We start from the raw sequence: 12,132 nt of genomic DNA, 5'->3' as shown, positions 1-12,132 counted from the left end.
GCTGGTTTGCTAAAGAGCCAGGAGAGTGAACGCGCCTTTACCCCAGTTGCCGAACGGAAATAGGATCATCAGAGCGTCATGAGGTGTCGTTCACGAGAACTTTCCGACGTCGCAAAAATGTTTTCCCCATAATTCCCAGTGATCTGAACGCGCCATTTATTCCGGTCACCAATTTATGCATTGCACGGTTTTGCTGTGCGTGCAATACAATGTAAAGTTGTGTAGTTTGTTTTCGAGCTGGTTTGCTTAAGAGGCTAATGTAGCTACCAATATACAACGACTAGCCAATTTCATGACACAATCACAAAGACGAACGGGAACGCTATAAGTGCTCTCGGAAGGCTGGCGTCCGAGGATTCAGGAACACACCATGGATCACACTATGACACGGAGCCGTCACTGACGTCAGACTGACACGTCACTGAGGTCAGACTAGACACGTCACTGAAGTCAGACCGGAGGAAAGATGGCGACTACCTATGAGAGCTTCTGCCTGTGAGTCTTATTATTTATTACATGTTTAACAGCAGGCGATCTCGTTCACATTTTGAATAGAAAGCCCTCCCAGCCTTGGAGGGTCTTAATAATAAATATATATTATATAATACTATACGTATATAATAGACGTGTTAAAGACAGCGGAGCTAAATGCTACTTTGCGGGGCGCCAGAGGCTTCTGTTCTGGTGCTAATGATAGTTGATGCTAGCGAGAAAGCTGCTCTGAGGACAAGAATAATCCTAACCCTAACCCAGAACCAGTTGTACGGGAATTTATAAGGTGGTAACGGTTACACCCGTGTATATTGTGAGTTGTTAAGTATAATTATAGCTGTCTGCAGCTTACAGAACCATAACCCAACCCTCTGAATTAAAGAACCATAACCCAACCCTCTGAATTAAAGAACCATAAGCCAAGCCTATGTATTACATAAGCATAACTCAGCCCTCTGCTTTACCGAACCATAACCCAGCCATATGCGTTACAGAACCATAACAAAGCCCTATGCATTATACAACCATAACCCAGCCCTCTGTGTATTACAGAGCCTTAACCAAAGAATACCTTTTTGGTAGAAATATGCAATATGTGGTTATATGTATTGATTGGAATGAAGTATTTCACCTGTTGAGGTGGTTGTGCTGCCTCTGAACATGTGTGTATTGTGGTTCTTCAGGCACACAACCCCGGATAAGTTTTACATCGAAGCCTGTGATGATGGAGCAGATGCTGTCCTTGCCATTGACAGGGTATCAACTGAAATCACCTTAACAGGTAACTAATATCGTGATAATATATGTATGTATCAAGTAAACTATATATATCGGCTGTAGTTCTGCTTGTGGTAATCAAACATGTAGGAGGGGGTATTAACCATCTTCCCTCTCTGTGTCCAGTGAGGAAGGACATCCCTCCATCCGATCAGTCACAGCCGATATGCGGAATTATGGGTACAATCCGTATGGTTGCAGGTATGTTTTTAGGATATCCTAGGATAGGATATCCTTCCCTATCAAGGAAACAATGGTCGAGTACAATTGTGGTTGTGTAGAAAATTGTTGAAGTCCTACATCTGCCATGATGTCCTTCTCAGGCATGTACCTCATTGTCATCACAAAGAAGAAGAAGGTGGGAGATCTTCTGGGTCATGCCGTCTGGAAGGCGGTTGACTTTGACATCATCTCCTATAAGAAGACCATGTTACATCTGACGGACAACCAGGTAGGCAGTAGGAGAACCGCGGCTAATCATTACACCCTTTCACTGTTCTGTAATGTCTGCTTCAGACCTCTTTGTGAGGTTGAGGGATCTTCGATCAACAACGCATACATGATAACTCAAAGTGATTTGATTGCATCAGTGTTCCCCTGAAGCCATTCCTATATATATATATATATGTATATATATATATATATATAAGATATATAAGATATATATTATGTTATCGGTGGCTGCAGTCAAAAGGTTACATGCTGTTGGTTTTAGAGACAAACCTGTCAAATCATGCCATTGTTGGTACTGTCCCTTGCAGAGGGACGCCTCATTCTTGTTGGTCTTCTGTTCAGTGTGAGATGAGATTCTTGGTTTTAACACTGTTAATAGCATGACAAAAAGACTAATCTTTGTAAATGTATGTGCAGTCTATTGTACATACCTGTTAGCTGACATTGTGCTGTATCCAGCTACATTACAAAGCTCAAAAAGAGACTTTGATCAGCCTTTCCTTAAACCTCCACTGATAAAGTATTATGTATAGTAAGATAAGGCACTGACCCAAAAAAATATTTATAAAAAATATTAATTGATGTTTGTTTATAATATTGCATTTTTCCTTTCATTCTGTGTTTGAACCTTACATCAGCCACTTGCACGTGAGCATTCATTTACAACAGCAAACCACTTCATCTCCTTTAGTTACTGACCCAACAGTGTTTGTTCACGTTGTAGCGGTAACCAATGTCCCACTTAATTCAACATTCCCACCCTCCACCTGCTTTGGTAAGTTGCAGTTAGCCAGCTTTAGAGAATGGCTAGCAGTCCTATCCTCCCCCCTCGTTTTTCGTAACCCATCAAACAACGTTGCGTCTCATTTGGTTAAAATAAAACAAGACCTCAAAATCTCTTTCACAGATGCAAGACAACAAGGCCTTCCTGTCCATGATGAACCACGTGCTTCAGACGGACAGTTTCTACTTCGCCACCAACTACGACCTGACACACAGCCTGCAGCGGCTGGCCAACACCAGCCCTGAGTTCCAGGAGATGAGCCTGCTGGAGAGGGTATGAGGGGTTAGCGCTGGTGCATGACGTGGGGTCAGGATGCTCTCTAGCTGGGCCCGACTGGGGTTCATCTTGTCATCTCATAGTTTTGGTATAAAATCATGGTATTTGGGTAAAGGGAGACACTTGTGGATGAATGACCACCGCACCGCATAGTGCCCACGAGTGTATATAGTGTACGGTTTCAGTGGCTTCCGTTCTGCCTGGTAATAAGCAGTTCACTGCCATTAAAGGTGTAATCCTGTGGAGTAATTTAGGATTGCTGAAATTCAAATAAGTTATCTGCAATGATGCTACGTAGTCAAAACTATCCTACTAGTGTAGGAGATTATGTCTCTTCACTCCCAACAGGCTATGAACCTGGCAAACAGTTTGCTTATCTCTGTTTGGTTTGTGGGCTGGATTTTCTTCCTATTGCATTTGTTTGTTGACATTGGTTAACATGAATTCACCTTTTAGGCAGACCAGCGGTTCGTATGGAACGGTCACCTCTTGAGGGATCTTTTTCCACAGCCAGAGGTAAAACACACCAAAACAAAAATATTTTTACACAATATGCTGTTGTCTAGAGATGTTTCAACAGAATAAGGAGGAATAATGTTATGCTGATTTCTTGGTTTTTGCACTTTCCAGCTGCACAAGTTTGCCTTTCCAGTTGTTCACGGCTGTATCCTTTTCTTAATGATATTGATGATGGTAATTATGAATGATTGATTATTGATTTCTCTTTTAGCCTTGGTATGACCGTCATTCAGTCTGAAGGCCCTTTCATTATCTAAAATCATATTTTGTTTATCTAAAATCACATTTTGCTACGTAGTCAAAACTACCCTACTAGTATGGGCATGCAAGATTTTTGTTTAGTCGTGCATAACTATGTATACTATTTTTAGCCCACAAATGTTATACTTAAAGCTAATTCAAAATACTTTTATTGATAAAATAATACAAGGCATGATAATTAAATGAATGCTGGTTTACAGTTTTGATCAAACTCAAGTTTGAACCTTAACCGCTCCGCCAGTCATCATAATGAAGTCATGCTGCATCAACGGGAAGCTGTTTGAGTGGAACCTTATATCCAGACGGAGCTGTTTTAGAGCTGGAGTGCGCTACTATGTCAGGGGTAACTACCCTCCACCTCCCATCCATTGTCACGCCACCACTGCTGGATGTTTTTCCCTCCATGTATTGTCTCTCTTTAAGAAATGTGCCATTCTACACGTTTGAACTTAGTGGCAACATTTTGAGTAACCAGGTCCAGAAATTCAGCACCAAATCCATGATCCTATGCATTACAATCACCTGCATGGAATATGTTTCTATTGGGATTTATATTCATGTCTTTATCAGCTCAAAATGCCTTGTATCCAAGGTCAACACATTTCTCCAGCTACTCACTCCTATTAAGCTTGTTGGTCTGACGTGAGACTACCCAACCTGTTGGTTGTATATTTAGTGAAAGTCATGCAACAACTTTTGTGTGTCTTATTTGTGCGCAGGCATCGACACTGAAGGTCATGCAGCGAACTTTGTGGAAACGGAGCAAATCGTCCAGCACAACGGCGGCAAAGCCTCATTTGTACAGGTGAGCGGACGAGGCGTCCTTTAAACAAATGAATTCACACAACCTGAACTATTTTTGCGTCAAACAATCTCCAAACTAATATAACCGAACTAATTTAAACTTTTCTTTTTTTTTATATATATGTATATATATTATATTTTCATTCGATGTTTTATAGAAATTGCAGAACCGCTGGATACATATTTGTACATTCATTTCTATTTGACCATTTTCTATTTGAACATTTTGCGTATTTTTTTAAGGGGACATTTCTAAATTCTCAGTTACAAAGTGTTTTCTTTAGAGAGAAATGCTGAATAAATGCACCATGTTTTTAAACTCAAAAATAATTGTGATTTCAATATTGACCAAATTAATCGTCCATGATTTTTTCCATAATTGAGCGGCCCTACATTGACCTCGTTCTGAACACTACTGTACTTGTATTACCCATTATATAATAGCAACACCGGATGTTTTGGAGTTGTTGACGTGTTGTTTTTTCCCCCCTTAGACACGAGGCTCCATCCCCTTCTACTGGTCACAGAGACCCAATCTCAAGTACAAACCCAAACCACAGATCAACAAGACGGTTGACCATGTGAGATCCTTTTTTAACGTGTTTCATTGTGTAATCCCCTTTTCAAAAGGTGTAGAAAAAGTTTTTGTTTTTTACATTGTTTAGGCATTTACAAACTAATCCTAGTTTTCTAGCTAATTCACTTCTTTGTATCCTTGGAATTAGTTGGATGGATTCCAGAGACATTTTGAGTCCCAGATCATCATTTACGGAAAACAAGTGCTTTTGAATTTGGTAAGATATGGTAAATGTTTCTAGTTTACAAAAAAATGGAATTTTAAACAATAATTAAAATCTATCTTTAGTCATATATTTGGTTATTATTGAATTAAAAATAAACAATTTGTGAACTGCAGCACAGACTGGTTTTCCAATGTAGAAATTTTATTTGTCCTTCATTCTAACCAAACTTTTTCCATGCAGATTAACCAAAAAGGCTCAGAAAAACCACTGGAACTTGCTTTCGACAAGATGGTGACCAGTTTGGGGAACAGCATGATCAAGTGAGGAGCGAACCTCCCCTTATCCCATGTGTTCTTTAGTGAACCTCCCCTTATCCCATGTGTTCTGTAGTGAACCCCCAATCCCATGTGTTCTGTAGAAAACTTCCCCCAATCCCAAATATTCTTTTGCGACCGTCCCCCAATCCAATATGTTCTGAAGTCCTCCTCTAGTCCCATGTGTTCTCAAGAAAACCTCCCCCTATCCGACATGTCCTGAAGTCTTCCTCCTAATCCCATGTGTTCTGTAGCAGTGCAGCCCTCCATCCTCAGAGTTGACATACTCTTCTGGACATGTCTTCTTATTGTCTGCCTTGGCAGGTACGTGGCGTTTGACTTCCACAAGGAGTGCAGTCGCATGAGGTGGCACCGCCTGCAGATCCTGTTGGACATCGTGGCCGAGACTCAGGATGAATTCGGGTGAGGAATTCTCATTTGTTTTGGGATTCCCTTTCTTTCTATTTACTTTTTGGAACGTAGATTTGAATGTCTGCACGTGACGACGGTGGTGATGTTGTGGAGGAACGAGCGATGTTGTGGACGTTTTGTTGTTGTTGTTGACAACGTTGTGGTTGCGCGGCAGGTACTTCCTGGTGGACACCGATGGAAAGGTGCTGGTACAGCAGGAGGGGATCTTCCGCAGCAACTGCATGGACTGCCTGGACCGCACCAACGTCATCCAGAGCCTGCTGGCCCGTCGCTCCCTACAGTCCCAGCTGCAGGTCAGTGACATCCCCACCGCTGACTGGGCTTCTGTATATATATATATATATATATATATATATATATAGATATATATATATATATATATATATAGATTAGGTACAGTCAATACCCTAGACTAGAGCAATGGTTCAACAGCATAGACTGTACAATAGGTACAGTCAATACACTAGACAGTGGTTCAATAGCATAGACTGTACAATAGGTACAGTCAATACCCTAGACTAGACAATGGTTCAACAGCATAGACTGTACAATAGGTACAGTCAATACCCTAGACTAGACAATGGTTCAACAGCATAGACTGTACAATAGGTACAGTCAATACACTAGACAATGGTTCAACAGCATATACTGTATAGAATACGTACGGTCAATACACTAAACTAGACCAATGGTTCAACAGCATAGTCTGTATCGAATAGGTACAAAGTCATTACCCAAGAGTAATGGTTCCATACCTTTAAGATAAAGCTCACACTTCAGGTATTTTAGATCTTTACCAAATCCTGTGAGAGGAGAGCAGCTCACAAGAGTCTACAGGACTTCAAATCAAGAGTTTGGCTCTTCCCCTATTGTGTCCCAATTAGGGATGGGCATTCGATTAAGTTGTCTTAGTCGATCGTCGGGAGAATTAACGATCAATTAGTCGATTAATCGCTAATATTTTACATTAAAATTTAGTTCCGACCAAGTATAACAACACCGGGACTTTTAACTATACATGTATCACTCCGCTGTTTATGTTCTGCTAGCTAGTGTGTGTGTTGCTTGGCAACAGTTCAGTCCCAGTCGCGGATCCATTTGTGTTGGCGGTGCCAAATAAATCATTAAATAAACAGACAAATGTTAACTAATTAATGGTGCTTGTAGAACTGTTGTATAAAAGCAATATCACACTCAAGGTCGTGCTGTTGTGGTGAATATCAGCACGGCTGTGATTATCTTCGGCACAATCACAGCCGTGCTGATACAACGCACTCCCTCTCGTGTGATATTGCATTAGTATTTATATGCTATATTCAAAATGCAATGAATATACAAAAACAGCGTGTTTTCCTCATTGGGATCTTTATTATTAGATGAACAACTCAGTTAAACCAGATCCGTTCAATAGTTATGCGCTACTCTGCTCTAAGCAACGGAGCCTGCAGCTCGAAGCCGGTGCTCATGAACATAACTAAAAATAAACACAACCCTAGTTTCTTCCCAAAATAATAACAATAATAATATAAAAAAAACAATCATGTTATAACTTAACCAAAAATATATTATACTTAATTCGGACAGGCTTTGCCAAATGTAACGCAAAATATTTAAAAAAAAAAGGCAGAGAAAGAAGGCCGAGAACAATGAATTAGGCTTAGTAACAAAGCTTCTGAAAATAGAACCAGTATCTCACACAACTTCAGCACCAGTCTATGGATTTTCGAGTCGATGCTAGGCTGAGACTGAGAGCACGATGCACCGCCACTAACCAGGGTCGGATGCGCGTTTTTCAAGTGGTACATCATTTGAGTCGTGGCCGTGTTGTACTTAAACACAGCTTTGCAGTGTTGGCAGTGAACTAAGTCATTTTTTCAATCATAATGGTCCCACACCAGACTTCGCCGTGGCCTCGTCCGCTTCATGATTACTTTTGAAACACACGGACTCGCAGGTGACCGAGCAGGCCTGTGGCGTTTTTGTTTTTTTCAAATATTGCCCCCGTGTGGTTAAATGTTTAATTGCACACCGCATTAGTTTAATCGATGAAAAATGTACGTAATCGACGAAATTCTTAACGATCAATTAGTCGATCGTCGATTAATCATGCCCATCCCTAGTCCCAGTGGTATGGCAGTGTGGCTACTATAGCTTCAGTCATAGTCAGCTAATTACGGCCATACATTAACAGTAATAGATTACATCTTGTCCAACTTAATTTTGAGGTTAGGCTATAGTTTGATACACTGAGTCAGTTCTCTTTCCAAAGTGAATGTCCTGTGTGTATGCATCATACGAGTGTTGCTCAGTGTCTTAACGTGTTGCCACGCGTCCCTCCACAGAGACTGAACGTTCTCCACATTGGCCAGCAGATTGAAGACCAGATGGACTTTGAGAAGATCTACAAGAACGGTGTGGGGCTCCCTCACAGCCATTCATATATTCATCAAATTGCAAAAAATGCGTTGATATCTGGGATTGCATATTTGCCCCACACCCCACTCTTCTTGTTTCACTTGCACTACAATCTTGCTCTCTCTCTCTCTCGTTTGCCCGTTAATTCAGTCTTTTTCACTTGTTATTTCTCTCAGATAATATTACATTTTTCTTTACTTTCTTTCTGACTCTCTATCTGATAAAAACGTCATTGTTTACTTAAAAAGGAAAAGACTTAAACTCAATCCTTCTTTTCCCTCGTTCTCTCTGATTAATTACCTCCTTTCTGTTTCTTCCTGCAGCGTGGGCAGACAATGCCAATGCATGTGCCAAGCAGTACGCGGGCACTGGAGCCCTTAAGACGGACTTCACGAGGTGAGCCCTTGTAAGCCCCAATGGCCTCCACGCAGATACCACGGTCTTCATGTCCACACAGCCCACCACCCACTCATTTATGACTCGAATCATAACCAGCTAGCTGGCCTGAAGATGATCATAGCCCCAATAGAATATCTACACATATGTTGTGGACACACAACAACATATATGGTGTTGTCAGGAAAGGGTCTAATCTTTTGATTATATCATAGTGTTGTCAGGGAAGAGTTGATTATAGGCTAGTGTTGTCAGGAAAAGGTTTAGTCTTGATTATAGGCTAGTATTGTCAGGAAAGGGTTTAGTCTTTGGATTATATTTACGATGGCTGACTGAACACTCTCCTACCAGAACGGGGAGGAGAACACAGCTGGGCTTGCTGATGGACGGCTGGAACTCCATGATCCGATACTACAAAAACAACTTCTCAGATGGCTTCAGACAGGTGTGTGTGTGTGTGTGTGTGGGTGCGTGTCAACTTGTGTGTGTTTGTGTATGCATGTGTTGGTTAATTTACATGGCAGTAGATTACACTCTGGAGTAACACACTGACACACACTGTTTGATGCAGGACTCCATTGATCTGTTTCTCGGCAACTACTCCGTGGATGAGGTTGACCTGACAACTCCCCTCCGGGAGCTCAAAGACTGGAAATTCCTTACGGTAAACCACGAGTTGAAAGGCTATTTGAAAAGAGTAGCTGTTGTGGCCACAGTCACTTTCACTTTGACCCACCTGTGTATTGGTGTTTGATTTGGATGTTCCTCTCTCTCCTCCTCCAGCTGCCTATCATCATGGTGGTGGCCTTCTCCATGTGCATCATCTGTCTCCTCATGGCGGGTAAGACCGCTTGAGGGTTGGTTAGCTTTAGGAGTGAGCCTAGCTAGACACAGTGGTGTTTAAGCCCTTGAAAGTCAGTCAACTGAAGTCTTTTGCAAAATCGACCTGAAAAAGAATCCGTAGTGACAGTTTTAGTTTGTACATTCGGGCTACAAGCCAAGGCTTTATTTTGGTAAGATACGGTAGTTCACGTCCCACAGCCGGTCAACATGGACATAACGCTGTAATTTAGTTGTTTTTCTCAGCTACTAACCTCCCACTCCACCGCTGTCCCCCGGCCCCCTCCCCCCAGGCGACACGTGGACGGAGACCCTGGCCTACGTGCTGTTCTGGGGCACGGCCAGTGTCATGACCTTCGCCGTCATCCTCTTCAACGGCCGCGACTTCGTGGACGCGCCCAAGCTGGTGCAGAAGGAGAAGATGGACTGAATGTGTGCGTGTGGAAAGCAGCTGCCCCCCAGAGACCACTCCTTCTCCTCCTCCTCCTCGTCTTCCTCTTCACTCTACCCCCCCCATCAGCGGGCCTGGAGCCTGTATTGACCCGCTGGAGGTGGAGGAGGAGGCGTTTGGAGGCAGCTTTGGAAAACGAAGAAGGGGGAGGCCGCCGCGACGAGGGAAAAGACCCGGGAGTCTGTTGCGTGTGCGGGGGGGAGGGCCAAGGGCGACGTGCAACGGACACGTAAAGAGAACAACGCAGGCCCTGCTGCTGTCCACACTGTTGGTTTGCTTTTTGTTTTGGGGCCGGACCGCCCCGTTGACGGGTCCTACTGAACTCCTATGGACCTGTGGCACATCGGCTGCTGAGACTTGACAGCGGGATTGAATAAGAGGAGATATATGTTGTGTTTCCCGTTATTTTGCCTCCCGTTTGTGTTTTGCTGACAGTTTTATTTGTGTTGTCTTTTGCCAATGTTATACTTGCTCGTAGCCATAAAGTCTATTTAATATGTACGCAGTTGGCCTACATCGACTGTGGCTTAGGGGAGATGGCTGACAATGTTTATGCTCTTGTCTTCAGGGGAAACTCCTGCAACACAGGGATCATTTTTATATATTCACTGCTTTTAAGTGTATGGATGACGTAAGGAGGATGAAGGACAACAGGAGCGCTTGCTCCTTGGGTTTTTCTGTACTCCATTCCTCAATGCTCCTATTTCTGTTGTTCAGAAATAACATTTATGTTACTTCAAAAGTAACAACATTTTTCAATTGGAACCTAAAGCTAGATGAACTGAACTGCGGTACTAAACACAAAATGACTGAGTTTAAAAGTTCTTCGTTTGTGCACAGTAAGAGGACAAATGTGAAAATAGATATTTTATTCTTACATCATTGATTTCATTCAACATGTTTTTCTCATAATGGTAAATCTTATTGTCTCTGACATCAACTCATTTGTTCCAGTAGCATTTCTCTACTGGTCAAGATCACCATTTAGTGGTGAATGAGGAAAAGCCAGGGTATGGAAACACAATTATAAATTGTGACTTACTTTTTATACTATCTTCCTGCCAGAATTATGTTGGTTTATGTAAGAATGTTGGGGGCACAGATTCATCAATTAGTTGTTTGATATATAAACCAATCATGGGTTAATGTACATATAAATACATAAATTAAATAAATATGAGTTACAAAACTTTACATTCATTCGTAAATATTGCAAACTAGAACATCTGTAACACCAATCCACAACACGGTACAGGTCATTAATGATTGACTGTCATTAATTTTCATGCTTTCTGTGTGATACCTTGCTATTTAGCAAAGAGTTTTCTGTTTGTATTTTAAATGAATTGGGATTATATATATATATATATATATATATATATATATATATGTCAGTAATAACATTTCCCTGAACTGACATTTCATTAATAAATATGTTTATATTCAGCACTAGGTTTGGTCAACGCCAAAACAGCAATCAACAATTAGTCAAATGTATCGTTATTCAATATAGAATATTTTGGGGCTATCAATTCAGCTAAAGAGGGCCTTTAGGTTGCTAACTAATGATAATATTCCTCAAATCTAATCTCATACAGAGCTTTGTTATTTATAAATCAAGTTTTTATTTGTTCACATGGATTTATTTGTTTATCCTTTTTTGTGCCTCAAGTTGTTATCTGAAGTATAAAATAATTGTATGTCATAATAAAAAAATCTTATCACTGCTGGAAATGATAAGCTACCTTTCACTATGATTTTGTTATAAAATAGCTGACGCATAATAAAAAGATTAGATTAGATTTGTCATAGATTTTCTGTAAAAAGTCCTGAAAAAAATAATCTAAGTCACTTTGATTTAGGTACTTATTTCTCTGCTATAGGTAATTCAGAATACTGTTGAAACGCAATTATTCTCGTAATACGTCCAGCGATCAAACAGATGCCTTTCAACAACTGAAAAACACCTTGACTAATCAAAGACAATCTGACTATTCAGCAGGAAAACAACCCTATAACTAACCCTAATAACAGTCAGCAATAGGGTTTAGGGTTAGTATAATGCCCTAAATGTAGTATAAGACTTAGTATAATGTTAGGGTTTAGGGATTCGCTGGGTTGGGTTTTAGAGTTAGGGGTTCTAATTGGTGGAGTTTGAAGGTTTAGTTTTCCGTG

The 12,132-nt window shown here is 41.1% G+C and overlaps 1 protein-coding gene across 1 annotated transcript; it reads left to right on the top strand.

Annotated features, from left to right (window-relative positions):
* Window positions 1-466: 466 nt before the first annotated feature.
* On the top strand, window positions 467-11,679 carry sacm1lb (SAC1 like phosphatidylinositide phosphatase b; the record flags this gene model as incomplete). Its single annotated transcript, XM_079754440.1, has 20 exons — window positions 467-495; window positions 1,176-1,273; window positions 1,396-1,470; window positions 1,593-1,720; window positions 2,630-2,779; window positions 3,239-3,298; window positions 3,413-3,446; window positions 3,804-3,905; window positions 4,282-4,367; window positions 4,861-4,947; window positions 5,092-5,160; window positions 5,350-5,429; window positions 5,748-5,846; window positions 6,010-6,148; window positions 8,198-8,267; window positions 8,594-8,666; window positions 9,018-9,111; window positions 9,238-9,330; window positions 9,450-9,507; window positions 9,800-11,679. 20 exons carry the CDS (start codon window positions 467-469, stop codon window positions 9,934-9,936), a joined length of 1,761 nt encoding a protein of 586 aa, XP_079610566.1. The 3' UTR covers window positions 9,937-11,679.
* Between the last annotated feature and the right edge of the window lie 453 nt (window positions 11,680-12,132).

The sequence above is a fragment of the Pollachius pollachius genome, assembly GCF_949987615.1.
Source record: "Pollachius pollachius genome assembly, chromosome: 1".
NCBI lineage: Eukaryota > Metazoa > Chordata > Actinopteri > Gadiformes > Gadidae > Pollachius > Pollachius pollachius.
Note: the sequence above shows the minus strand (reverse complement) of the source record. Positions and strands in the feature narration are given on the sequence as shown.